This window comes from Neopelma chrysocephalum, unplaced genomic scaffold (genome assembly GCF_003984885.1).
Source record: "Neopelma chrysocephalum unplaced genomic scaffold, ASM398488v2 Primary Assembly neopelma1_23, whole genome shotgun sequence".
NCBI lineage: Eukaryota > Metazoa > Chordata > Aves > Passeriformes > Pipridae > Neopelma > Neopelma chrysocephalum.
The window spans coordinates 9797428-9824515 of NW_020897691.1; the positions used below are offsets into that span (position 1 = coordinate 9797428).

Below are 27088 nucleotides of genomic sequence, written 5' to 3' on the forward strand. Positions count from 1 at the left end.
GCTTTATTTAACCACCAGCTCGCACCACCGCGCTCATGCAAATCGCGCTGCCGTGCACACTGAGCACACCGATTCCGCGGGCAGCGATGACAGGCTGAAAAATCCCTTCTTCCTCCCCATCGCCTCTAGCGAGGACTGCACAGGCGCCCACCCGGCGCTGGGCGTATCTCACGTCTGTCCCACGAGGGTGTCCGGCGGAGGCGGCGGGATCCCCCCACAGCGGGGCCACCGCCCCAGCGCGCAGGCGCGGCCCGAGCCACCTCGGGGCGCGCGTCACTTCCAGGCTGGGCCGGGGCCCGGCAGTGGAGCGGCTTCCATCCCGTCCCGTCCCGTTCCCCGGCGCGGCCCGGCCCGGCCCGGCCCGGCCGGAGGGAGGGCCGGCATGGAGAAGCTGCGGCGGGTGCTGGCCGGGCAGGACGACGAGGAGCAGGGACTGACGGCGCAGGTACCGCCCGGCGAGGGCCTGTCCTCCCTCCCCCTGCCCGAAGTTTGCTGCGTGCGCCGAGGGGCGAGGGTTATGGGCACCAGACCCTGTCCGGTGTATGAGTTTTGGCAAATTCTTGTTGTGTGAAGCTTTTTGCTCTCTCGGTGGCTTGGGGTCATTTGCTTTTATTTGTCATTTATTTTATTTGCTACCCCTGCTTTGGGGTAGCAGGGTCTCCTTATGTCGTGTGTGCTCTTCCTACTGCCTGGCCGTGGTACTTGATCAGTCAAGCAACAGGTTTTCTTTCCAAAGAAAGGTTTGTTTGTGCTCTAGGGCGACCCTGCTTAAGCATGGGGGTGGGACCAAATGGCCGCCCACTGTGGTCCCTTCCAACCTGACCAGTTCTGTGATTCTGTGTAAATTGCTTTTCCATTTCCTTGTGCCTTTGAATTTGCAAAAGCAAAGAAGGATTTTCTCTAGACAAAGATAGTTTTGTGTATATTGTGCTGAAGTTACTTTTTGCACCATACTCCTCAAGTACAACTTAATTTTTGTATTTCCTTCCCACTATCTTTCTCATCTTTTTGTTTCAGTTTTATTGCGTTTGAACACCATACATTCCTGAGAATTAATCTCCAGGCTGAAGTAAAACTGAGCATACTTACAAAGAACCATTTATTCTATCAGCTCCCTCTTAATCGGTGTGACTGCAGGTCAAAGTGCCCCACATCAAGGAACATATTCATACTGCTTGCTGCAGGGTGCTGGAGCGCAGTGGAGGAAGCTGGAATGTAGAGCAGCCTGTGTCTGACTGCAGCTAACAAACAGCCTGAGCATAGCTGGTATAATATTAGTCCTAGCAGCTTGCTGCTGACATGCTTTATTTAGTTTTGCACTGAGTAGTTGCTGATCTTCAAGGTTTAAGACCTTGGCCTCTTTGCAACAATAAAGCAGCTAAATTTTGTCCACACCTAATTCTGGAAGCAGTGCAGAATCTGCGCTTTCACACCAGAACTGGCTGCCAGCATTTAGGAATGATTCTTCACCTTCTGATCTTGTCTCAAGATTATCCAATAAAGACATTTCCATTAATCTCAGTTCAGTTCCAAGAGAATTAATCTGTCATCACTAGGCACATTTCACATGAGGCACGTGATAGTGACACAGAGGTTTCCTTTACTTCATGCTGTGGAGTTTAAAGCGGTGATCAACAGATAAATGCCTACATCTTTAATACTTTTATATTTGAAGTGTATATTCTGAGAACTGAGCTAATAGTGTGTTACTTGTTAAATGTCAGTAATTAAACTATATATGATTTCGCTATTGCATGTAATGATATCGTTATAGCCAGAGAAGACTTTCAATAATAAAAATGTGCCTATATTTAAAGCCTATCCAGTACATGATAGAAGAAAACATATAAATGTGTCTTTGGCACAGTGCAAAGGAGCTTCATGCTGAGATGAACCAGAAAGATCTTTAAAATAAATAAATACTCACTGAAGAAAAAAAAAATCAGGTGCTTAGGTCAGGCAATTTCTCATCTGTAGGTTTCTCTCAAAGTAGCAATGTGTTTGTAGAACACTGGAAATCAAGCCTTCTTTTAGTGAGGAAATTCATATGTGACATTCACTAAAGCTCTAGCTGAATGGTGCTGACTATTTTTAAAGTGTGTGTATTAGAATAGAAAAGTTCTAATGCACCCATGAAGAGAAGAATACTTTTTAAGAGGTAAGGTTGTGAAAGTAAGTATAAGGTTAAGCATTTTGTGTGTAAAATCTTCAACTGTTGTAATGATCTTTCTGGAACTACCTCATGTGTTTGGTTAAAAACAATGGCCCTCTCTTTGGAATAGCTGACAGTTGTGTAATAGCTATCATATGGTTCATGTCTATAGATATCTCAGTGTTTTCCTCCTTGATTTTTACAGAACCATTACCTTGAAGTCAGTAGTAATTCCTGCTAAGTAGAAGTATACAACGAAACAACTGTGTTATGATTCACTGAAGTTGTTCTGTACTTTCTAAACCAACTCGTTTCTTGCTGCAATTAGATCCATTACTCTAAATACATTATAAAAAATGAACTAAAGGAATTCATTATCAAAAAGATCAATAATGAATTGTAAGTATGCCAGTGTAATGATGTTGTCAGAGCAGCATTATGGTTTTTAGTTTTATCAATACGAAAATTAAAATAAAATCAGTCCATGTGACACATTGGCTAAGTTTCATGTTAGCTGACAGCAGCTTAAAGCATTGAATGAGATTTCAGCAAAGAGGAATAGATCAGATATTTACATTTCTTGTATTTTACTCTCTAGTGATGACATAAATACGTATAAGGAAAGCTGTTAGGGAAAGATGAAAATATCTCTTTAAATATTTTTAGATTATTGCTTAGAAACTCAATTCTGCAAATTTACTCAACATTTGTTTGAATTTTCTCCACTACTTGCATATTCTTAAATTTACCATCAAGAAAAGATGTAATTGCTAACTTCTAGAATATTTCTTAAAACTTGTAAAATAAAATGTTTCTGCTTTTTGATTTGCCCACATGGAAAACTTTTATAAGATCATTAATATTTGGGGGGAGCTTAGGTAGATGTTCAGAACCACAAGAAATATTTTTGATTAAAGGCAGCCTTGCAGATTATTATTAATTTTGTTTATTGTGTGTCCATTGCAAACTGTTCAGCAAAGATGGTGTTACCTGTCACTTGCAGCTTGTCTGTCGGACTACTGCAAGACTGTTCCTTATGATTCGGGAAGTCTCCATTACAGATTCCAGTTTCCACTTAGGTTTCCTCTTTATTTCTGGATTGTATCATTTCTTTGATACAATATTAGCTTGAAATATCGTGTGAATAAAAATCCTTGCTTCTTGCACGGGAGATTGGCATTAAAGTTTAGCTACAGAAAACTAAGGATTTCCATTTGTTGATTTCAGTTTCATTTTTCTTTTTCTTCTTAGAAACAAGCTGCTAAGCAGTACAGCAAAAGGGGTGTGTTTTATAGGAACTCCCTTGCCACCATTACTGTCTAGTTCTCCATATGAATCTTTCCCCAGATGTGGAACTTGCCTGGCAATTTTTTCGGTCCTTTAAGTAAAAGCTTCTGCTAATGCAAATATCATAGACTGCAATGCCAACTCTTTTTATCCGAAATCTGGAATTAGCTGTATGGTTTATGTCAGACACACAAAAAAATCCTAATCACCCTTGCCTTGTTTCCTGCTTATTTCCTACTTATTTGTAGGGTTCCGTTTCATAGTCTCTGAGAAACTAAGCTGTTACTTCAGGGTGTCTCATGATCCCTCGTATAGACATTACTGCTTCTGCAGCACATATGGCAGAATAGACACAGGCTGTGGCAGGTCCTCAACTTTTACAGATTATAGCCTGGCATTTTAGCACAAGCTGATGTCTGTGGTTTATGTAGTTGAACTGTGTAACTGTTACTCAACTTTTGCAGCAAGGTACTTCCCTACAGGGGTGGAACAGGCATCCTGAAAAGATAATGAGTTCCATTGTTTCCATGAAACCTAAAAAGTATTAATCATAGAATTTCCTGAGTTGGAAGAGACCCACAAGGATCATTGAGTCCAACTCCTGGCCCTGCACAGGGCATCCCCAAGAATCACACCATGTGTCTGAGAGTATTGTCCAAACACATCTTGAATTCTGTCAGGCTTGGTGCCCTGATCAGTTCCCTGGGGAGCCTGTTCCAGTGCCCAGCCACCCTCTGGGTGAAGAACCTTTTCCTAATATCCAGACTAAATCTTCCCTGACACAACTTCAGGCCTTTGACTCGGGTCTTGTCACTGGTCACCACAGAGGAGAGATCAGTGCCTGCCCCTCAACTTCCCCTCATGAGGAAGGTGTAGACTGCAATGAAGTATCCCCTCAGACTCCTCTAAGAGATACTCTTAGGTATCAGGGACTAAGAAAATGCATTACCAGATCTCAAGTTTCAGAATTTCAAACACTGCATTATCTAGGTTCAGCTTCACAACATAAATGGTGACGGCATCGGAAATGGTTGGAGGATCAGTCTTCGTTGTAATGCCAATTAATTTATTATTACAGAGAATGCTATGTTGTGGTGCTCTGGCAGCCCTCATGCCACAGCCCATCTTCCTGTAGTTCATGTGCATGTATTGTCAATCTAAGTTTTTAAGAAATCCATAAAATGTATCGAACTACTTTTAAAATCGTGTCTTAAATCTTGTGGCATTTTTTGCTTCAAGCCCTTGTGTGGTTCTCTTGTTTCTTGTGTTTGTATTTTTTTCAACTCATAACTGTTAGGGATTTAGATGAAGATAAAGCTGTTTACAAATTTATATGAAGAATGAAATTTCCTGTTAGTCATTTCAGTAGCACCATAGATATTAAGATGAGAGGTAGAATATCAGTAAGTGGCAGCAATCTGCCTGATACACCTGAATAAATGATTTATCTTCATCCTTTCCATGTTTTCTAGGCAATCTGGAAAGTGTGTGTTGGGTTTACTGATAGTCTTGGCCTATCCACGCTTCATTTCTGAGCAGGGATGGAAAGGATTTTTACTCTTTTTTTCTGTGTGTGCGTGTGCGTGCTTGTGATTAATAGGTGCAACTAAAAGTGTGAGTGAAATGGATATCTTCAGCTATGTCCTACCAGCTCTTCCTACACTTTGAATGTGTGTAGGCATTCAGGACTGTGACTATCAAATATGATTTCAAATACTAAACCATCTTTCAGTTACTGTTTTTGTCTGTTTCTTTAATGCATGCATAAGGATAAAGTGTTGGACCTAACAAGGTAAGCTACATCTTCTGACCTTTGGGAAGTTCTGTCTTAACTGCTGAACACAGAAAAGAGGAAAGAAAACTCAGAACAATAGGGTATCCCAGCTCTGTGTCTGCTCAGACAGTAAGCAGTGTAAAAGATTATTTTTAGTACTCTTCTCCCCCTTCTTAAATAAATATTCAAAGTATTTAATTTTATTAAGTGACTGATTTTTTTATAAAAGTTTATAAAGAAAATAGTCGAAGCTATTCCTTGTTGACATACCTTCAGATGATGATTCATCCCAGCACATATACGTGTGCTTGCATGTGGCATTTTTTTATTAAACTAGATATTAAACTAGATTTTTTTTTAATTGAACTTCATTTGTACAGATGTGACATTGTTCTAAGTAGTAATCAGATTTCATTGGTTCACTTACCACTGCCTGAAAGAGAAATTTCTCCAGAGAGTAAGAGAAACATCATACTCATTGGCTGGGGAAGGCCTAACTTGTATATTTGGTTAATAAGACTTGATTAAAATATCTGTAGACTAGATAACAAGAGGGCAAGTTTGTTTGTGTCATCTGAACAAATACGAAAGTTGGCTTTTTATAATCATCTTATGTAAGCTGAAGCAATGCTTCACTTAATAGGCCAGTTTAGAATAGAAAGTATATTTAATTGTAGTGACCTGGAGTAAGCTGAAATACATTGTTCTTACAGCATGGGTGGGGAAGATGACCTGAGCATATCTAACAAGTCACTGCTGCTGAAGGGGATTGTTCTGCCAGCTCTGTGGCCATGCCTCTTTCTTTACATCAGCCCTGTGGCTTTTCTGACAGCTTGCAGAGCTGATTTGGCTCATTAGGACTAAGTCATCAGAATGGAAGACACACTAGTCCTCTTCCCACGTTGTGAGTTGTGTCAGCTAGTTCAGTTCATTAGGGGGGTCTTCCAGGTTCTGGAGTCACTCTGGAGAAGGAGGAAGTAAAATAATCTCTTTCAGCAGCTTAGCTGTCTGATGAGACAAGCTGTGTGTCTATCTGCCTATACCTTTACCCTGTAAGGCACAGTAATTGAAGCAGAGTCATAATGCTTACTGTGGATACTGGTAATAGTATGTACAAGGGATCCTCTCTAGTAACAGGAAAAGGTAGTAATGTTCATAGGAACCTACAGTGCTGCACAAATAGATATATTCCACTGCAAATTGCTGGAAGGTTCATCCATTCTTTTGCTTTGGTACAGTTATGATAATTTTCACTTGAATGGTAAAAGAAAGTGTTTGAAAGTGGAGTAGTATTGCGTGAATGCCAGGATATACCTTCATGGGTTTTGTCCTTTTTGTTTGTTTTGGAAATATATTTCCAGACTGTTAATAAAATTTTGTAATATGAAAGAATTAATATGCAAGTGACTGTTCAGCAAGGTAAAATCATTGTTTCTGGCTAAAAAAATATTTTGTTTGAAATTAAGGACTTCAGTGGTAAAGGAAAAATTTCCTTTAGATTGTTCAAAACTGGGTTTGTAATATCCTCTTTTTTTCCTCTCTTCCTATTAAGGTCCTTGATGCCTCAACACTCAGCTTTGGTACTCGAGTCAGATGGTTTGCCATATGCTTTGTTGCTGGCATTGTGTGCTCTTTTCTTGTAAGTAGAGTGTTTTTTTCCCTGTGCTTTATTACTGTTCTACAGTAGAACCTCATTCATATTCACACTTTATATGTGATTCTGTGTTTGCTTTATTCTGTATTCTAAACATTGTATCCATAAATTTAACTAGACATTAAATGTATTATTGGCATGTAGGGCTGTTGCTCTCTAAATTACAATTTTGACTAGTTTTCTTCTACTCACAGCAGAGAGCATTATTATTGTAGCAGAATAGATTTTCTTACTAAACAGTTTGAAGACTGACAAAATGTAGATTTGTATACTAGGGGTGTGTACCCATCTTATTTTTATTCTCTTCAATAAAAGGGGAAAAGAGGTTAAGCTTGAAAGGTTTTTAAAGGATGAAGAAACCACAAGTGTAACTTATCACACTTAACAAATCAATAGGTGATGACTGTGATACTAATTGACATTTGAAAAACCTGCTGCATTCCTGGTGTTAGAGTCAGCAAATCATTTATTCATTCTTGAACTTGAGGGGCTGGCAGGAGTCTCAAGTCTGCAGTTAAAAATTGTTTTGGTTAAGCAAAATCTGCTGGTATAAAGCAGTTTTCAGCTGCATGGGAAGTCCCAGCAGCAGGTGAAAAAACAATTGATACTCTTACCTGTGAGAGGTTTTATTTAAATAGTAATCAGATCAATAAAGGAAATAGAGAGTGGTATTCTCCATATTGATATCTATGCCAAGTACAGTGGCATCTCTGGCTAGATACTTGTGTTGGAGAGGGGGCATGTTCTAGGGAGGGAGCTCAAGACTAGATGGGAATAGCCCTTTTTTACGTTTGGTTGACTCCCTCCCCCTGACATTCCTCCCCCCCCCGATATTTAACCAGTATAATCACAAATTTTACTACACATCACATTTGTGCTTTAACATCTATTTCTGGGCATGTTAACATCACTGATTTTGCTGCTATTTTTTTAGTATTTAAACTTTGTGTCTATTCTGTATCATATGGTGTAATACTATGAAACAACAGATAAAAGGCTTTTGGATCTTGGTTTCTTAAAGCTTCCTTGAATTATCTTGATCTTAATAAGACTCAAAACTCTGAGTAGTGTGTTTGTGAAGCTCACATCTTGTAGAAGTTAGCTTCCTAGCTAAGCTTTGCCATGTAAGAGAGAGCTGGCAACTCTGCCTTCTTCTTATTCGGATTATGGACCATTTGGTATATTTATTAAGTTCTTGGCTGATGAAAACTGAAGGTGATGTTTTTTCTTTAATCAAGTCTTTGCAAAGTGTCTGTAGCTTTCATTGTAGAATACAGGTACACTCTTCTTGCAGCATTCCATGGCTGCTTCTACTGTGCAAACTGACACCACAGATTTGCACTGAAATAGCAATTGTGTAGAATATAGTTGCTTTTTTTCTTTCTTTTTTTTTTTTCCCCAGGACACAGTGTCCACATCACATCTTGTTTTGCTTCTAGCTTAGGCTCCATTTAGGCTCTAACAGGCTGAGAAAATTGGGGCTGTTCAGCCTGGAGAAGAGAAGGTTGTATGGAGACCTCATAGCAGTATCTGAAAGGGGCCTGCAAGGAAGTTAGGGAGGAACTCTTTGTCAGGAACTGTAGTGATACAACAAGGAGTAATGGGTACAAACTGAAAGTGGGGACATTTAGGTTAGATATATGGAAGAAATTCTTCACTGTGAAGTGCTGGAACAGGTTGCCCAGGGAAGCGGTGGATGCCACATCCCTGGCAGTGTTCAAGCCAGGTTGGACAAGGCATTGAGTAACTCGGTCTAGTGGGAGGTGTCCCTGCCCATGGCAGGGGGATTGGAACTAGATGATCTTTAAGGTCCCTTATAACGCCAAACGTTCTATGATTCCATTTCTCTCTGCTCATCACAGGTAACTGTGATCAGCAGAAGGGTTTGGATTTTTTTGTGTTTAGTGGAAATAAGAAATGTCTGGAAGTCAGAGTTCTAAAATATTTCTATTCAGCCTTAGTGCATATTAAACTGCAAAACCAGATGGTTGACTGGAGGAGAAAGGAGATGAATATTAGTGTGGTTTTAAGACAGTTTATCCTTTGTGTGTGGAGGTGTAGGATGTACAATGGGGCATTGTAACAAAACTGAAAGTGCTGTAAATAGAATATAAACAGTACAAATAAATGTGTTAAACAATATAAACAAATATTGACTAGTTGTAAAGATACTGTGAAATGCAGTAAACCAACACATTGTTTTGCCAGTAGGTGGCAATAGAAGTATGCTGAGTAGTGACTGCTGCAACTCTGAGAGCAGGGTACTTTGCTATTGTTATGTCAGAATGATGCTCTTCATAGCCTGAAAATGTATTTATAGACTATAAAATCTAAATAAATTGAATTAACTAATTGCAAACATACAAATAACTTATCTTTTATAGGGAACAGCATTGCTATGGCTCCCAAAGGGGATCAAACTTTTTGCAGTGTTCTACACCCTGGGAAATATTGCTGCGTTAGCCAGGTACGATTTCTTAGTTATGGTTATTAGAAGAGTACCCTCCTTTTCATCTACATTTCCATTTGCTTTTGCTCTAGAATGGTGTTTATGTCGTGTATAAACAACATTGTTTTCATATTGAAATGATAATATAAAAATTTGTTTATTTAACAGTTTAAACACTGTCATAATTGTTGAATATCAGTTATCTTACATGCTTGTTTTGTGGACACATCACAACTGCTATCTGAAGTATGACTAACAAATTGCTCGTTGAATGTTTTGTACTTTTTGCAGCTAAGTCCTTCTGCCAGGTACAGAAGAACATCAGTTTCAGGGGCAGGGTGGTAGTCTCCATACTGTGTGGATGCTTTCTTACTGGAAGGAGCTTTTTGCTTTTAACAGAGAGATCATCCTGTTTCTCTCTCAAGAGAAAATTCTTTGAAAAAGAAGATGTTCAGGAAATCCTGTTTTGACTGTAAAGGCAAAAGCAGAACCTAAAAATCATTCACAGTGTATTTTTAAACTGTTTGATTCTTTGAAGTATTCCACATAACAGTCTTAAAAGATTTGCAGAAGGGAACTCTTAGGATCAAAAACTTTTCTTTCACAGTTTGAAAGACATGTAAGAAACAGTGTCCATGAAGTATTTTCAGTTTCTGTTTGTCCTCCTTCTCTTGTGATCTTAGTGTAGTTGATGCATGGTCATGGGACTCAAACCCCATGGAGTCTGGTCTTGACTTTCATGGACTCTATTACTTTAGTCAAGTGACTTAATTCTTGAATCAAAGCATTGTTCATCTGTTAAAACTCTGGTCATGTGACATTAACGTTTGAGAAACGTGAAGGTGTACTGCTTTTCCTCAACAAATTTGTTAGGAGCCAAAAATTTCTATACTGAAATTGAATCTCATTTGTAGAACTATTCCATCTCATACTAAAACAAGACAAAAAATTAATACTGGAGGTAGGCAATGCTGAGTGTTTCCCTTTCTCTCCCTTACCTTACTCTTTGTTGTTGGTTTGGGATGGTTTTTTTTGCTGTTTCGTTTTTACCTAATACTTTGTGTGTGTTTTCACTGCTTCAAATTAAATTAGAATTTTAGAAACTTGGTACTAATCAAGTCTAATTGATTTAAGAGGAAAGTTTTTACAGACTGGTGTTTCTTTTAGGAGAATGCTGAAAAACTTTAGTCTGGACACCAACTAAAATTAGAAGAAAAGAGAGGCCCCCCATTTCCTTCAGTAGTGCTTTCAGATATAAACAACAGGCAGCTGTGTTCTACAAACAGTAGGAAATGACAATAAAGTCCCAAATTGACAAGCAGATTTAAGCTTTTTCAGGCTTGTTTGCAAGTCTGTATTTAAAACAAAATGCAGTTACCAGTCCTATTAGCCTGTTTATTCCCCTCTAGCCTGTTTTTACTATAATTTTCTAGCCATGAACATAAAAAACAATGATACTTACTTGATTATTCTCCAGGATGATGAGTGTATCTCTTACAGAATGTGTTGTATCTAAGAAAAATATCCTGTTTAAGTGCAGGATTTTTCAGCCTTTCTTTTTTCTCCCTATGGAATCTCCTCTCTGGAGAAGCTCTTGTGATGTCTGTCTTTCAATGCTCATCAGATCACAAACATTTTGCTTTCTATATTTTTTTCTGCCTACTTTACATGGCCTAAACTTCAGTCCTTTTTAGCACCATATTTTCATCATCCCTATCCTTCCACTAGCTAATTTTTTCTTCTAGTTTTTCACGTCCCCTTTTTTTTGTCTTAACTTAATTTTATGGCTCAGCAGACAAGATGAAAAAATACTGAAAAAAAGTTAGTTTGGATTGCAGTGAATTTAAAACTTTTTTCCTATTGAATTGTGAAAACATTTTTTCCCATTTAATACAGACTTTTGAGGTCTGTCTACACAACTTAAGAAAAAAGTGAAGAGAAGGGGTTGTATGCATGAAGTTGCTGGTAGGGGAACATCTGGGTGTGGAAGATTGAGTTCTATTTACTGCTTGGGATGTGGATTCCCATATTTCTTCTATCTTAGAAGGCTTATGACTGGTTTCAGGAGGAAGCTCTATCGAACTCTTCCCTGCTACTGATTGTTTAATTTCATATAAATAACTATTAACCAGAAAACGTGTTAAACTAGGTTTTCTACTCTCTAGTAAAGCATTCAGAGCACCACAAGATTACAGGCATTCTAATTCTCTCACTGAATTGTTGTGTTTTCTACAAAGCAAAATGACTTCAATGTCAGGGAACAAAGAGACTCATCTCAAAATATTTGAAGCCAGAGAATTACTCCTGTGGTTGTGAGTTCTTAGTTCAGATGGCATTTCTTTGCATGAACAGGTACAGCATAGTGTTGCTGATGGTTTTTGTTCTCCCTTCAAGTTAACTACAGAGTAGAAAAAAGCAGGAGGATTAGTACAAACTACTGACTTTTTCTTCCCGTTTTGCTTGCTGCGTTTGACCAAAAAGTTAGAGCTTCCCTGTAATCTTGATTGTAGCCACTTGCATGCCATCTGGGTAAAAAAGTTTATTGTTAAGCAGAAATTTTCTGCAGAAGTTTGGTCTTTGTACTCTTTACATTACTTTGACAAGTCAGTTCTTAAAACAGCTTCAACATGAAATTCACTAAACTTCACCTTGATAACCCTCTGCTATACTTACAGCATAATGGGGTTTTTTGTAAAAAAGCCTTTAGTTGTTGTTGTTGTTCCTCTAACCACTGTACTTGTTCCCATTCTCTCGGATATGATCTTCATTTTCTTTTGTAGAGCTGAGTTTTGTCATCTTTTTTTCTTTTCTTATATATTATGGTGCTTGTCATCTTAAAATAACAGTCAAAACATCTTGGACTACCCACACATTTCTAAATTAATGTAGGGCTACTTACAGTCATTGTTCAATCTCCTCCCTTTTTGTGTCTCTAACATGATTTAAATTTACCTATAACTGCACTGCTTTCTTCATTGTCTTTATTGATAAATGGCATTCAACACCATCAAACAGATTATTATTAGAAATGTGCTTTTTTCTTGGATGATGAAAGAGTTCATGAAAATTGATCTGCTTCTACTCTTGTTATTCCTTAAGTATATCCTTGTCAAACCCTCTGTCCTCTCTGACCTCAGCCAATGTGTTCTTGTATTTGCCTATTACTTTTTTTTACTACGTTAATGTTTTGGAAAGACTTTTGTGACCAAGGGGGAGTCTAACTGTTTCCAGGGCTAAATTCATGAAGTATTTCACCTTCTGTTCTAGTGAGTTTCTGTTGCTAAACACTGAAATACCTTTTTTTTTTTTTTAAAGCCTTTGAAGTCATCTAACTGTCAGAAAACTGGTTAATTACCTACTGCCTTTTACAAAGAGTTATTTGAAAGTGATTTAACATTTGTTTTTTTCTCTCCTATTAGTACATGTTTCCTGATGGGGCCACTGAAGCAATTGAAAGCGATGTTTGATCCAAAACGATTAATAGCTACAATTGTGATGTTGGTAAATATACTGTCTTTATTTCCTTTTATTAAAAAGTTTTCCTTTAGCCTCAAAGCTAAATTTGAGGCTTTTCTAAAGGGAGATTATTTCTTTGTATTGAGAAATAACAGTCAAGCTGTTTAACTCTGTATGTCATAGAGATTATCTAGCTCCTTTCTATCAGCCTGTGTTTTTGTTGCTTATGGGTTTTTTTTAATTAATCATTTGGAGTGACATGTTCTTTTTACTGAATAATTCTTACTAAATGCTAATAGTAGGTTGATTATTTTTAATTTATTTTCTAAAATATTTTCTTCAAGAACAAGGCAAGAGAGAGACTTTTTAGCTACTGTGAAAAGTCAGTGGTCACCAAGTGTAGCTTGACAGTTGTTTGTTGGCTGCAGCTCTGTTTGTAAAGGTTAGTGGTTCAGCACTTTAAAAGCAATGGAGAAAAATAATTTATTTCCCTCAAAGTGTTGGAAGTCACATGTTCAGCTTGGTGATTTTCCATTGTGACATCTTTGGCTCCTTTACTTCCATGACCATCATTTCTTCTTCCAGGGGGATGGAAAAAACCCCCATCCCCAATATCAGAATTCCTATCCCAAAGCTCTATATTAGGTACTTCAAAACAACTTTCTGCCCTTGCTGCTCCTCTGTTTTGTATTTAATTTCTCTCCTGTTCCTCCTGATTTGTTTCAACTTTTATTTTTTAAATGTAGTTGTCTATTCCTATTCTCCGTATCATATAACTTTTTTTCTACTTGATTAGAGCTGATGTGGGTGCAAAATTTTTTCTGGATGTCTGTCATATGGATTGTATGGTTTTCCTCTCACACACCCACATTAAAAAAAAAAGTTACAGTCTTATTTAGGAAGCTCGTGTTTGCCCATATCTTTTGGGAAGTCACTTGATCCTTAGCTTGAACTCCAAGCTTTGTTCAAGAGGTTTGTTTGGTTTGGTTTGGGGCTTTTTTGTTTTGTTTTGCCATCTTTTACAATCAAGTTACAAGTCCTAGGGAAGCTATGTTTTGTAGGTCTGCAGTAAAAATGTCCAAGGATATCTCCAGTTCTCCAGAGTCTTGTGTTTGCTGAGTATGAATTCTGAAACACTTCACAGTTGTGGGCTTTTTCTGGTGAAACTGACCAGACCCTTAAAACAGCAGGCACAAAAATAATTTTGCTCTGATGATCCTATTATCCACCGCGCTCAGACATGGTGACAAAGAAAATAACTTGCTTTGAAGGCTGTAGAAACAATACACATCAGGGAAATGGAAAGAGAACAGAGAGCAGAGCAAACATCACAGACCTACCTACCTGTGCAAAAGAGATACCAAAAAGTTTGGGAAAAAGAATGAAAGGTTTCACCGAATAGTGATCATGAACACTGGATGAGAGCTAAGACTGTTAGGATGGAAAATTTCAGTAAAACAGAGAAGAACTGGAAAATTTATAAAGTTTTGAAAACTTTGGATGTATTTGACTGTTTTAATCCCCATCCTAAGACAGAGCTAGAATTGTAGGCAGTTCAGGAGTCACAAACATGTTTGCAAAATTTCAAGAGTCTGTTATTTTTCTTTCAATAAAACACCAACAAATTTTTTTCAGTGAAAACTAATTTAGAGGTTTTTTTCTGTTTTCTACTATGTGTAATGACAAATGGAGGAAGCCAGATGAGATTTAGTGGAAAAGTTCAAAGTGATGATTAAGCTTACACAAATGGTGTGATTACTTGGCATAGTAAACCAAATATATCATTGTAATGTTCCATCAGAAGTATGTAAGTACCTTGAACAAAGCTTCACGTGAGCGTTTTCACTGTATCTGAGGCAGCTGCTCCGTAGTGGGCTCTTCATTACTGTCAGAAGATAAAAAAGCACTGGCAGATGAAGTATAGCCTCTGTTTGCCAGATACCGTAATGGTGAATAGATGTTTTTAATAATGGATTGTAGTGATGCACATACCTTTCTTGTCAGAAATGGTTGTTACAAATACTAGATTCAAAATGATAGTATGTACTGAAATAATTGAGTAGCAGTTCCCAGACTGGTTGCTTTCAATCAAGCTTTATCATCTAACCTCACCTCTTAATAGACCTACACATAAGGTTACACACACTTGGTTATACTCCTCTTGGTTCTTGAAGTCAATTTCTTCCACCTCTTTCTTCCAAGACTTGTCCCGCCTTTCTGGCCATGCATATCTCATACTGTGCTTTGGAAAACAGCACTTTACATGGAGTTCAGCATGATAGTCACTGTGTGACAGGCCTTGGCTCTGCATGTTTCATAAGTCAATTCTGAAAATGCTGGTTGCCCATTGAAAACATGAAAACAGTTACTGTATTTGCTTTGTTGTGTATTTGAGTATTCATTCTGGGGTTTTTTGTCTCTCCTTTCATCTCACCCCAGCTTTGCCTAGTATTGACTCTTTGTGCTGTATTCTGGGTAAGTGAGAACACTTTATTCCTCTAAGAAGCAATCGAGCTTCATTAGTTTATTAATTGTATTGTGGCTTTAAGATACAGTTCAGTTGTGGAGGAAAGATGAGCTTTGCGTGTGGTGTTTCTGTTGTCAGGTGCAGTTGAGCTTAGGTGGAGTGATGAGCCTGCTGGCTGTAAAGCAAACGCACATTTCCACCTGCTTGTGATGTAGATGAGAATACAAAATCTAGAGCTTCAGGTTCAGTCTGCAGACCTCTGGAATAAAAACTAAGAAAAGCAAGTTAAAGTATCGTTTCATTTTAGTGACGTCAGAAAATATCAGAGAATATGTAGTGGTCTTTTAAAAAGCCATGGATACAGAATATTAAGCTAATTAAGACAACAGAAAAGAAACAGAACAAGTACCTTCAAGCATTTTGATTGGAAACTGGCTGTACTACATTCCATAGGAGTAAATATGTTGCTGGACATATTCATATGGAATGAACTTCCATATTTGCAGAAATACAATCTCATGAGAGAGTGTTAGCACTGATGCTGTTAGGTATTTTCGAAGCTAGAAAAGGTTTTCATAGTATGATGCTAATAAAGTGATGGATAAAATGAATGGAAAGTTGTTAGAGGGGAAAGAAGTAGCAAATTAAGTTAAGAAGGTTTAGGCATTGTCAGCTAACTCAATTTTTGATTGAACAGACTATTCCAATTGTTTACAGTATAAAATGGTGCAAAATGATCTAACTTGCCATATTTGCTTCATTTTTACTTAGTGGGACAAAAAAGGTTTGGCGATGTTATTCTGCATATTGCAGTTTTTGGCAATGACCTGGTAAGATTCTTAAAATTCCTTTTCATTTCTTCTTCCTGCTCCTACACCCGCATGATTATAAACCTATATATATGCTTTGCATGTGAGTGTGCCCAAATGCCAGCTGCAATCTGTTCTTCTAAGATAGGTTGTGTAACTCCAGCAAAATCTATATTCAATCGTCTTACAAAAATGGCAATTTTAAGTATATTCTGCAACATGTGAACTTATCTGAAGCCTTATAAAAGGAATATATATGCAAAAAGATTGTCATGCCTTTTCTGTATTGTGAATGTAACAGTATAATCATATGTTCTGTGCATCTCTCTCTTTTTTGAGTTCTAACTATTTTTTCATTTTTGAAGTGAAAGAAACATTTTCATAGGGTATGTTCTGTCCCAAGAATACACAGCAGCACTGGGTAAAGAGGGGGTGGATGTAAGAGGGTAAATTTAGTGCAGTGGGTACTGTGATGACCATCCAAATGCACTCAGGGGCAAAGGGTTGGCAATGCATGAGTGCAGGTGAATGCCTGAAATCCTGGCAGAAGTTTTGGAAGTTACTCCTTTCTCCATAGAGATACATACTTCGTCTTCTTGTCCCAGGGGAATTACTTGGTGCTAACTCTCAGGCAACCCAAGGTGACCACAGTTCTTGTTTGAACTTGCCCTGAATACACAGAGTCTATACTGAACTTGGGTTTGAGGACAAGTAACCATTTGTTCAGGATAGGGACTGTTGGGCATTGTGCTGTGCCCAGGCAAATGCTTGGTATTAGACAGAGGAAAGACTACTAACTCAGACTGTGTTCTGCATGTTTTCATCAGACAGTTCACATTTGTTAAGTGTCCTACAGTTTGATCAGGCTGGGCATGAGAACAAAACACCACCTGGAAGCTTGTGAGAAGCGAGTTTCAGAGGACAACAGAATTATCAGCTGTTTGAGTGTCAGTTGTGGCATAATGTTCATACTACAGCATATATCTGTATTTAGAGTTACATAAATATTGGATGTATATTTGCATAGTAATTTAGATTCTCTTTTAAGCTGGAAAAAAGTTGTCTGTATCATCTTGAATACAGTTTTTCCAGAAGCATTCCTTTTTGGTCGGTTGATAGTAAATCTTGTTTTTTTAAGTTCATGTGCATTAGAAAGTATGAACGACATTAAAAAAAAAAGCCAAGGAGAAGTAAACCACCAAATCCTTGTTAGTATGTTTAGTTCTTATCCAAACGTGTAATCTTTTCTCAGGTAAGCATTAAATTGAATAGGTAATCTGGTTTAAAGTTGTGTTAGAACAGGTTGCTTTTATTAATACTGGACTATAGTGAAATAATTTAGTTCAAGGAGATACATAAACACTCTGCAAATATACTTTTTTCCTCTTTTTTCAGGTATAGTCTGTCTTATATTCCTTTTGCAAGGTGAGTCTGCATAATAATTTTCATCTTAACAAAAGTCAGTTACCTTTATGCTGGGGAGTAAGTATGTGAGAAGAACATAACATCCTTCCTTTCCTTTTAATTTTGGAAAATGACATAGCTGAACTCAAAACTAATGCTTAATGTAAACTTTAAATACAAATAAAGTGCACAGTAATTATCTTTGATAAATTTCTCTCTAGTTTTCATCTCTGAAAATAAATCAAGGTTTTGTTTAAATTCTCCAGTGATTTAAAAATACAGTGATACAATAGTGACTTTTTGGTATTAAAATTAAAGTTAACTTACAGATATGAGGTCTTAGTTAAAAGCAAATGAACAACATAGTTTCAGCTGCTAAGTCTATTTCTGAATTCGTCCATCATTTTTGGGAGAGGCAAAGGCAATGCTTTGTGTTAATTTTCATTTTGGCAAGCTTCTCTTTGTTTTCACTCTCATGTACAAAAAGGGAATGAAAGCTAGCCAAACACAGACTGAAAACACATGCAAGTAATCCAATATAAGAATCTATTTTTTCTATAATGATTCATGTAAAATGCGGTTTGATTTTTCAACAGTGTGTTTTTAAAAAAACAAACCAACAAGTTTTTTTAAAGCTTCAGATTTCATCTAGGAAGGACTTTTTTTTATTATAGTAGTTGATAGTTACAGTGGATAAAATACTTTACCTGAACTTAGGCTTCAAATTGTCATCTTCCTATTTCTGACAATCCAAGCTAACCCATTCAGAACTAGTGTTCTGAATTCTTGTAGTTCCAGTAGCCAGGATACAGTCTGAGTAGGCTCCTTCCTTTTTTTTTTTTATTATTTTTTTTTTAATCTGCTCTTTACAGAAAGCAAGTTGAGTTTCCAGTCACTGGAACAAAAAGATTAGGTTATATACATCGGTTAATTTCTCTGGTTTTATTTATCTGTTAGATTTTATGAGCCAAAGAATTGAATTTCATACAGACTGCTTTTAGTAATTTAGTGAATTCTTTAAGGATTATTGAGTTATTTGCTTATGTGCTTATGTTATGCTATCATAAATTTCTTGTATAGGCTGCCTTTCTTACAGAAACAGTGCTCTAAATCTAAACTGTGTTAAGAAAACAGTATTGTGTCATTTGTTTAAAGTATGTATTTCTCTTGAGTTCCATAAAATTATAATTCCTTGGTTTATTAATGGTTTACTCTTAAAAACAATTTACTTGTTCATGGGTTTGTTGGGGGGTTTTGCTGGTTTATGTTTGTTTTTTTTAGTTAATTGTGGCTCTGGCAAAAAAAAAGCCCCCCCAAACCAAACCCAAATGAAAACAACAACAAATGCAACAAACCAAAACCCATACCTACAGTGACTTTAAAGAGTCATGATGGTATGTTTCTTCATTTTTCAGCCAACTAACAACAGAATACAAATTCCACTCCTTAGCAAGTTGTTACTTTTCTGAGAAAATGAAAAATAAACGAGACTAAAGTGAGTCATCTGAGTATAACAGTCAGAAAACAGCTTATTTTCAATTAAAAAAATACAGCCTTTCAGGTCTTTCAAACCTTAAGGCTGCACCAGCTCTCCATCCTACACTGTCAGTACCTGCACTTTAAACCCTTCAGCCTGTGCTTTATTTCCTGCGCTGTGATGGTCTAACTCTAGTGTGGTTTGGACTCAACAGCACCTGTGTCTCACTGACTGGATTTGGTGCATTCCTCAGCCATGCCCTTGCTGGCCAGCCTTTGTGAAATAAGGCTCTGACCTTTGCCAAGCCTCCAAGTGTGCTGCAGAGCAGTTCTTAACACTGTGTCTGCATTTTAGCATGTGCTGGAATATAAACAGCGTGGGAGACCTGTGTTTCAGATTTGGCTTGAGCCTTTGCTTTAGTTGGTTCAATAGAGGTAGTCACACACAGATCCTGCATTTAATAAACTATTGGTATTTGTCTTTAGTTTCTGTCATATTTTAATTTTAAATATGTGATGGTTGAGATGTCTATAAAGAAAATAACAAATAACTGATTTTTTTTTTCTTTTTAAAGGGATGCTGTGATTAAATGCTTCTCATCCTGTCTAGGGTAAAATATAAACAGGAACTACTACTGTCCACTTTAAAAGCCAACTGTAAATTTTGCTCAGAAAACTATACTTTTCCACTCCTGAAATAACCAGTAACAATTTAGTATTTTCCTTGCCTTTTGCATTTGGGAGATTAAGTAATTTTTACTAGAAAGTTTTAAAAATAAATTTGGTGAATTGTTTGTGTTTACCCTGGAACTTTCCAGCCTTTTTCTTTTAACAAAAAATACTTAATGCAGAGTAGTCTTAAAACTACTTTGCATCCAGTAACAGTTTATTCCTCAGTGGAGGCAAGCCACTATGATCTGGGTAGTATGCATAAAGATTTCATTTACAGTTCTGTCTAAAATTTGCAAGGTGCCATTCATGTTTGTACATTATCCATAGTATGTTTTCCCAGAGTTTTATAAACATTGTAAAGATTTGGTAAGTTATAATTAACTTCTCATTTGAAATGTTCTATACATGTGCCTTGTGGAAAAAGCCTAAAATGTGAAAGATCTGTTTAATGCTTGTTGGATTTTATTGAAAAACTGTATTTTAAATGATTTTTTTAAACTTTCGTACTTAAATACTTTTTACTAAAAGAACTTATGGCAAATGCATAAATGAGACTTGTGAAATAAATTCATTTTAAAGGTGCCTAAAATATTTTTCTTTAGGAATCAGCTAGAGAGGCTGAAAATTTTAGCATTACACTTGAATAAGTATGAAAGTAGAAAAAGTGGGATATGTACATGACTATATCCAAATTTGGTTATTAGATTTTCAGAAGTGACTTTAAAGCTTCTTCATTTTTAGTATTTAGAAAAACTGTTCATCCTGACTTAAACTGATAACAGATTGAAATGAAATACTTTAATACTTTGCCTGGATTCAGTAAGAGGTTCTCATTTCTAAGTTTTTTCAAGTAAGAACTATTCAGTTATTCTGGAGCAAAGTTAAATCTGTAACGGTTGATAATATATTGCAGAGGTTCTTTTGCACAGGATAGATGTGCTTGATTCATGTGTTCAAACCCTGTTGTTTTGGAATCACTTTTTTTTCTGTTAATGCACAAATACAGAAGAAGGGATGGCTTTTAAAGACATGAGCTGCAGTATCAGGAAGGGGGAAACCCCAGTCTTAGTATTCAGGGCTCAGGCTAAAGAGAGGAATTGCAGTACAGTACATTCCTGTAAATCTCAGTGTATGTTGCAAAACATAGCAACATCTTATGGGGAAACTGTATACAGGGTATACATGCATTATTTTGCATCTAAACTGCCAACCAAGGAACACCTTTTAACTGTTTAAAACAACAAACTGCCAGCAAGGCATCCTTCCTGCTGGTGATGGGGGCCTGGGTAGTCCTGGCCCTGCAGCAGGCTCTTGGGCTCGCTGGTAACTGTGTGGTGTAGTGACAGCCGCTCCAGCTTTGCCCACCCCCAGCCCTTGGGTGCTGGGGGACCCTTGAGGTAATTTTTAGTTCCTTTTAGTTTTCAGTTTGCATTGAAGATGAAGTAGCACATGCATAGGTGGTGATGGATATAATCCAGGTAATGGCCACCACTGCGCCTTCCTCTCTTGCTGCCGCTGATCACAGCTGACACCAAGGGGATCCCTTCCCACTAGTCAGTGCTTCAGGGCTGGGCCTTCAGTTGCTCCAGAGCTTGTTTTGCCTATAATCTGTCAGTTCTGGTGGTACACAATTAATCATTGTAAGTTTTAATTAGAATGGTATTTGTTATTCAGGATTTTTTAATTATTTATTTATGCACTATGGTAAGTAATGAAGTTAACGCTGATCAGGTAACACTGAGATCACCAGGAGAGAAAGGGTTCAAGAGCTGAGGTCCAAAAGTTCTATGTACTGGTAGGCCTTCATATGCACTTAAGTTTGTTACATCATGTGTTCTTGTTTTTCTCTCCTGAACATTTAAGGATTTAGTTCCTCCAACTGCATACAGAGCACATACACTGTGTTGTTTTGTCTATATCTTTTGCTTCTTCATATCCTGTCTTTGTTTAGTGAGTATTCCAAAAGCTCTCAGTTGATGAATCCTCATAGTATAATACCCTTTATGATAGTGTGGAACCATACATGTGAAGATCTCTATCCCAGTGGATTGCATACATCCTCCCCATCTTTTGATAAAGTTTTGGTATGCTACGTAAAATAGTACTTGGAAGTAAATGCTGTAGAAATCATATGCCATGACTACTTAGGCTAAATTTTGGAGTGGTAGTAATCTTGGCTTGATAAGAAACATTTGTTTACTTACTACTGCCCCATGAAACCTCTACAAACCTCTGTTGTTGTGTAGGACTTGAAAGGTAGGAAATTGCTGCCTTGTCCATCAGAAAAAAACCCCAACCAACAACCCCCCCCCCAAAAAACAACAACAAAAAAAACCCACAACAAAACCAAACCAAAAAACCATCACAACAGAAGTGTTGAACAATGCACTTTGTCTCAATCACAGATGGCATTGAGGCTAGGAAGAAGCATCTCTGGACTATGGTCTTCATGAGTAAGCAGGGCAGCTCTTGTCTTCAGAGTGGCTTGTGCATTGAAATTTGGTGTAGTAGCAAGTCTGCCCTAGGTCTGAGTGTGACTGACTGCACTCTTGTACTGTCTGCCTAACCTTATTCACGGTAATTCAAGTAATCAAGGAGCTCAAAATATTATTAAAGTTTTGAAGAGGGGAAGAGGGTGTTAGTGTAATGTGGCATTAAAATACTGCCCTTTAACACTTCGACGCTTGAGGACTTTGGGAAGAATTTGGAGCCTGTTTGCTCTCGGGCGTGCATGAGCCCCGCCGTACTCTTTCTTACCTTCGGCTCTGCTGTGGGTCGGGCGGAAGAGGACCGGGAGAAGTAGCACCGCAGCGAGCTAGTGAAGCCCGTCCAGGAAGGACGGACAGTGCTGGCAGGACCCCGATCCGTGCCCGCATGCCCACCCCTCGCCGGGGAAGGGTGTTCCCGGGGCGGGCGAAGGGCGGGAAGGGGGGCGGGTTATCGAGAGGGAAAAGGCACGGCTGTCGGTGTAGATCGAGCTCGTATCCAGCGCCGGCGGTCGGGGCTCCTAGTCCGCCTGTGGCCATGGGGCTGCAGCCGCGGCGCGCCGCGGGGCCCTGCCCGCCCGCGGGGAGAGGCGCCGCCCTGGCCGGAGCGCGCCCCGCGGCTCCCTGGGCCCGCAGCGATGAGCCGGAGGGGGCTCCCGGCCGCACCGCCACACTGCCGCCCCTCCTGCCGGCCCCCACGGCTTCCTCCGCTGCCCCCCGGCCGCAGCCCAAGAAGCCGCCGGCGGCCGCCTCGGCTCCCAAGAAGGCAGCCCCGCGGCCCGCGGAGGAGAAGGCGCCGAGGAAGACGCGGGGAGCGCCCCCGGAGCGGCCGGGCCCCCTCTCCAGCTCCTGGCCCTGCTCGTCCCTGCAGCGGCCTCCGCCGCGGAGGCCGCCGACCGAGCGGGGAGCGCGGCCCCAGCCCGCCCCGCCGCAGCCGCGGGGGCGCCCGGGGGCGGGCAGCCGCTCCTGCGAGAGCCTCGGCGGGGGGCCGGGGGAGGCGGCGGGGCGCTTCTCTCTCAGCCTGCCCCCGGAGGCGATCCGGGTGCTGCAGCGCCGCAGTCTGGAGCGGCAGCGGGGGCAGATCACCCCCGCGCCCGGAGGCAGAGCGGTCCTGGCCCGGCGCGGTGGCGGCGACCTGCGCGCCCTGCTGAAGGTTTCGCTGCTCAACGACCAGCACCGCTACGACGACGAGGAGTACGAGGAAGAGGAGGAGGCGGGAGCCGCAGCGGACGAGGGACTGGTGCGGAAATGCACTGAGTGGCTGCGCGGCGTGGAGAACGCGGTCGGCCGCGACCACCCCGACCGGCTGGAGACGCTGCCGCACCTTGGCACCCTCTGAACCCCGCCGGGACCAGCTCCGGGGGAGCGGCGCGGAGGGGGCCGCCGGATCGGGAGGTGGGGCCGCCGTCTGCAGCCGTCATGCCCTTTGTGGTGCCGTCGGCGCCGGGGATTCCGCGGTGGGGTCGGCCGAGGAGCCCCCGGCCTGGAGCCGATCCCCGGGACGGCGCCGCCGCTGGGGCGAGGGACAAAGGAGCTGCGACGGCCGGTGCCCGGGTACTCGGAGGGAGGGCAGCTGGCTGTGGGCGTCCTGCCTCTACCCTTGGGTTTTTTTAAGACTTACGAATACTTTATAAGATGTGCGTAATGGTTTTGTATATTTGTACATAAAAGTTCATTTTTATTTATTTGAATAAATGACTCTTGTGTTGCGGTAGCCTTTGCGGCTTGGTAGCTTCGCGTCCCCAGTCTGGCGGTGTCCACCAGCGTGTGTTCGCTGTCTCGGTGTCCTAAAGGTAAGGATGGCGGGCCGACCACTGTGGGAAGAGCCTACTGCCGTTCACAGGTTAGCTTGTTGATTCAGTCGCCGACAACTCGGCTCCAAAGAAAACGTTGAGGCGGCGGAGGCGGGATATCGAGCAGGTGGGGGCGAGCCCGTCCCTGCTGGGGGGCAGATGGCAGCGGGGGCGGCCACCGCGCCAGCGGGGAGCATCCCTCCCGGGAAGAGACATGGACAAGGGGAGGAGGAGGGGGCAGTGCGGGCGGCCGCGGAGTGGGCAGAGGCTGATCTGGTTCCCTGCGCCCGGGGCCGCATGTGCGCCGAGCAACGGAAGGGGAGCGGCTGGGTCTGTGCGTGTTCAGCGCGATTTCACCGTTTCCCAGACAGTAGTTAAGACACATCTGACCTTTCGAGCTGCTGCCAATTTACGAGGTGGAGGAGGGAGGAAGGAGGGAGGGAGCGCAACGTCAGCATCCTTTGTCAGCGCTCGTCGGCCTCATATTGCCGGGGCCCACCGCAGCCTTTCCCGCTCCGGGCTGTGACCGTGCCTGGTGCTCATCAGAGCTCTGTGTGTTGGGAGAGGTGAGGAGGGCCCGGGAGAGGTACAAAAATTACCGTCAGAAAAGGAAAGGTAAATCTTTAATAGGCTGACAGTTGTCTCGGCCACCTACTACCGCTCTCATATTGTTACCCAGCTTCTCAGAACAACAGTCAGACCTAAGCATTTACTGTGATTGTATAAATGTTTTGCAAATGAATGTTTGAACATATAGGAACACGTTAAATTGAATTACTCTTAGCAGAGTAAAACAAAGATTAGTGCCATAAATTGAGCATTATACATTTCACTTAGATGTCAGTTGTTTACACCAAATGACATTTGTGTTGACTGTTCCATTAAATCATGGAAGATAAACCTTTCTATATATTAATTGCATCATGTAGCAGTGTGCTACATTTTGGTTTGTTCAAGCACTTTTTTCCATTTTTTTTCACCTGAAATTTCAGGAATGACATGCTTTGAGAAAATATTTATTTATTAAATGCATTGATACTGCCATTGAAAAAGTGATGAACCAGTGTAAGACAAGTGTGAAATAGCTATGCTCGAAGGCCGCAGAGAAAAGCAAGGGGCATGAGAATTTACAGAGTCTAATTCTGTTTCATATACACAAATGCAAAGATTCATTTGTAGTGATAGCTATGAAATACATGCATAGAATCATAGAATCAGCTGGGTTGGAAGGGACCTCCAAGATCATCAAGTCCAACCCTTGATCCACTACCGCTGTGGTTGCTAGACCATGGCACTAAGTGCCACATCCAGTCTTATCTTAAAAACCTCTAGGGATGGAGAATCCAGTACTTCCCTGGGCAGCCCATTCCAATGTCTGATTACCCTCTCTGTAAAGAAATTCTTCCTTCATATCACTTTAGCTGAGTTTGCATGTAGTTCTGCTGTAATTATCAATTTTCAGTAACATCCTCAAGCAAATATGCCTCAACAATTGCAAATTTCCTGCCAAATTTAATATATGCTGGATTGATGTAGTCTTCATTGTTGTTTTTCTGTCTTCTAACAATAATGAAAATGGTAGTAGTTGAGCTATAGCTGAATTTTCCTTTTATGTCTCTTTTGGAAATGCAAGTTTACAAATGAGCATCCTGGACTCCTAACATTGTTCCTTGAAACTGCTCTATGGTTTCATATCGACTATAATCAGTGTCTCCAATTGCAACAAAAAGTGATTCACTCATTATGGGCTGAAGTACGTTTAAGCTTGTGAGGCTGAAAGCTGATTTGTTCAGAGCCTGAAATGTGGCAAAAAAACCCAATAAATTTGAATGCACAGCAGCAGCAAATACAGCATGAGCTGAGGGGGTATGAAATTGAAGATGACTGCCAACTCTGACAAAGGAGGAACCTGCTCAAACTACACTAGAAAGAAGAATTTGAGAACTTGGGAATTACCTTTTTTTTTCCCCTGAAGAATTGATTAGAGCAAAGCTGCCCAGAGGTCATGCAGATAAGATCTTTTGTGTTAGGTATGTCATTGTGCATGGTAACTGGAAGTGGGACTGAGATGGGTTCATCCTGAGATGAGGTTATGCAGTCCTGATTTTGGGCCAGATGTTAAGAGCCACTGGATTCTCTGAAGTCATATAACTAATGTCTGACTGTAATAGTACCTGCTTCACCAAATGGTAACATTAAGATTTATTGTTTTCTTTATTTGCTCCCTTTCTGTTCCCTTTGAATGATAAATGATGCCCCTAGTGTTCTGAATACTTTCAGCTGAAATGCCCATAAATCTTATAAGCAATATTAGAGGAGACAGAGGAAGCTACTTCCTACATACTAACAGTAACTTCTGTTAATTTTGCACAGCTTATCTCTCAGTATTTTTTCAGTTAAAAAGAAAACTGTTGGGTTCTAATATCTAAAAACTGTAGACAAATTAAACATAACAAAACTATTTCAGTCATTAATATGTGTCATAATGGACATTTGAGCTCAGTGGCAGGCTTCAGAAGACCAAAATGCATGTGGAAATTCAGACAGTGGTGAGAACCCCGAAATAAATCATTGCATTTGTCTTAGTGCAGCATCGCTACTGCTATCTAAGATCCATTATTTAATTATATGACAATAGGCATCCTATAATGAACTAATCACTGTTCCTTTTATAGGAAGAGCCTTCTCTTTCTGCTGAAAACCAAAACTTCCCATCCCAGTGGTCCCCAGTCAGCCTGAGCCTTCCTCCATCTGAGACATGGGTTCAGAACAGGTTGCTATTGGCATGACTGGAAAATTCAAGTGGGATGCCATGAAACAACATTTCTCCTTGTTCCTCTGCTGCACATGTGCTCAACCAAGGTGAGAGAACTTTCCCTGGGCAGATAAGGCCACTGCTGGTTCCCCCCAGTTCTCAGCCTCTGGAGCTGCCCCGGTGTAAGTACTGACATAAGTAAGAACCCTTCTTCTGTACTGGTGAACAATTCAGGTGTGTTTAGGAATACTTCTCAGATGGCATAGATTTGATTTTACCAGAAGAACCAACAAGCAGCCTGGAAGCCACTACATTTGGTTTTTACAGTATATTAGCCATCTCCAAAGTGCTTCAGCCTAAGCCTCCCATTCCTAACCCTTTTAGCTGCTGAAGGAGAGTTAGGAGCAGCTGGTGCCATGGATGCTTAAAGTAATCAATAATTGCTTCAGGGTAG

The 27088-nt window shown here is 40.2% G+C and overlaps 2 protein-coding genes across 2 annotated transcripts; both read left to right on the top strand.

Annotated features, from left to right (window-relative positions):
- Positions 1 to 296: 296 nt before the first annotated feature.
- SFT2D1 (SFT2 domain containing 1) lies at positions 297 to 20187 on the top strand. Its single transcript, XM_027686677.1, has 8 exons — positions 297 to 445; positions 6766 to 6852; positions 9252 to 9334; positions 12736 to 12817; positions 15212 to 15247; positions 16011 to 16069; positions 17444 to 17473; positions 19504 to 20187. The coding sequence occupies exons 1-8, from the start codon at positions 383 to 385 to the stop codon at positions 19541 to 19543; spliced, it is 480 nt and encodes a 159-aa protein (XP_027542478.1). The 5' UTR covers positions 297 to 382; the 3' UTR covers positions 19544 to 20187.
- Positions 20188 to 22646: 2459 nt separating this feature from the next.
- On the top strand, positions 22647 to 23359 carry LOC113969248 (translation initiation factor IF-2-like). The gene has a single exon (XM_027686660.1). It carries the CDS (start codon positions 22725 to 22727, stop codon positions 23235 to 23237), a length of 513 nt encoding a protein of 170 aa, XP_027542461.1. The 5' UTR covers positions 22647 to 22724; the 3' UTR covers positions 23238 to 23359.
- Positions 23360 to 27088: the final 3729 nt, after the last annotated feature.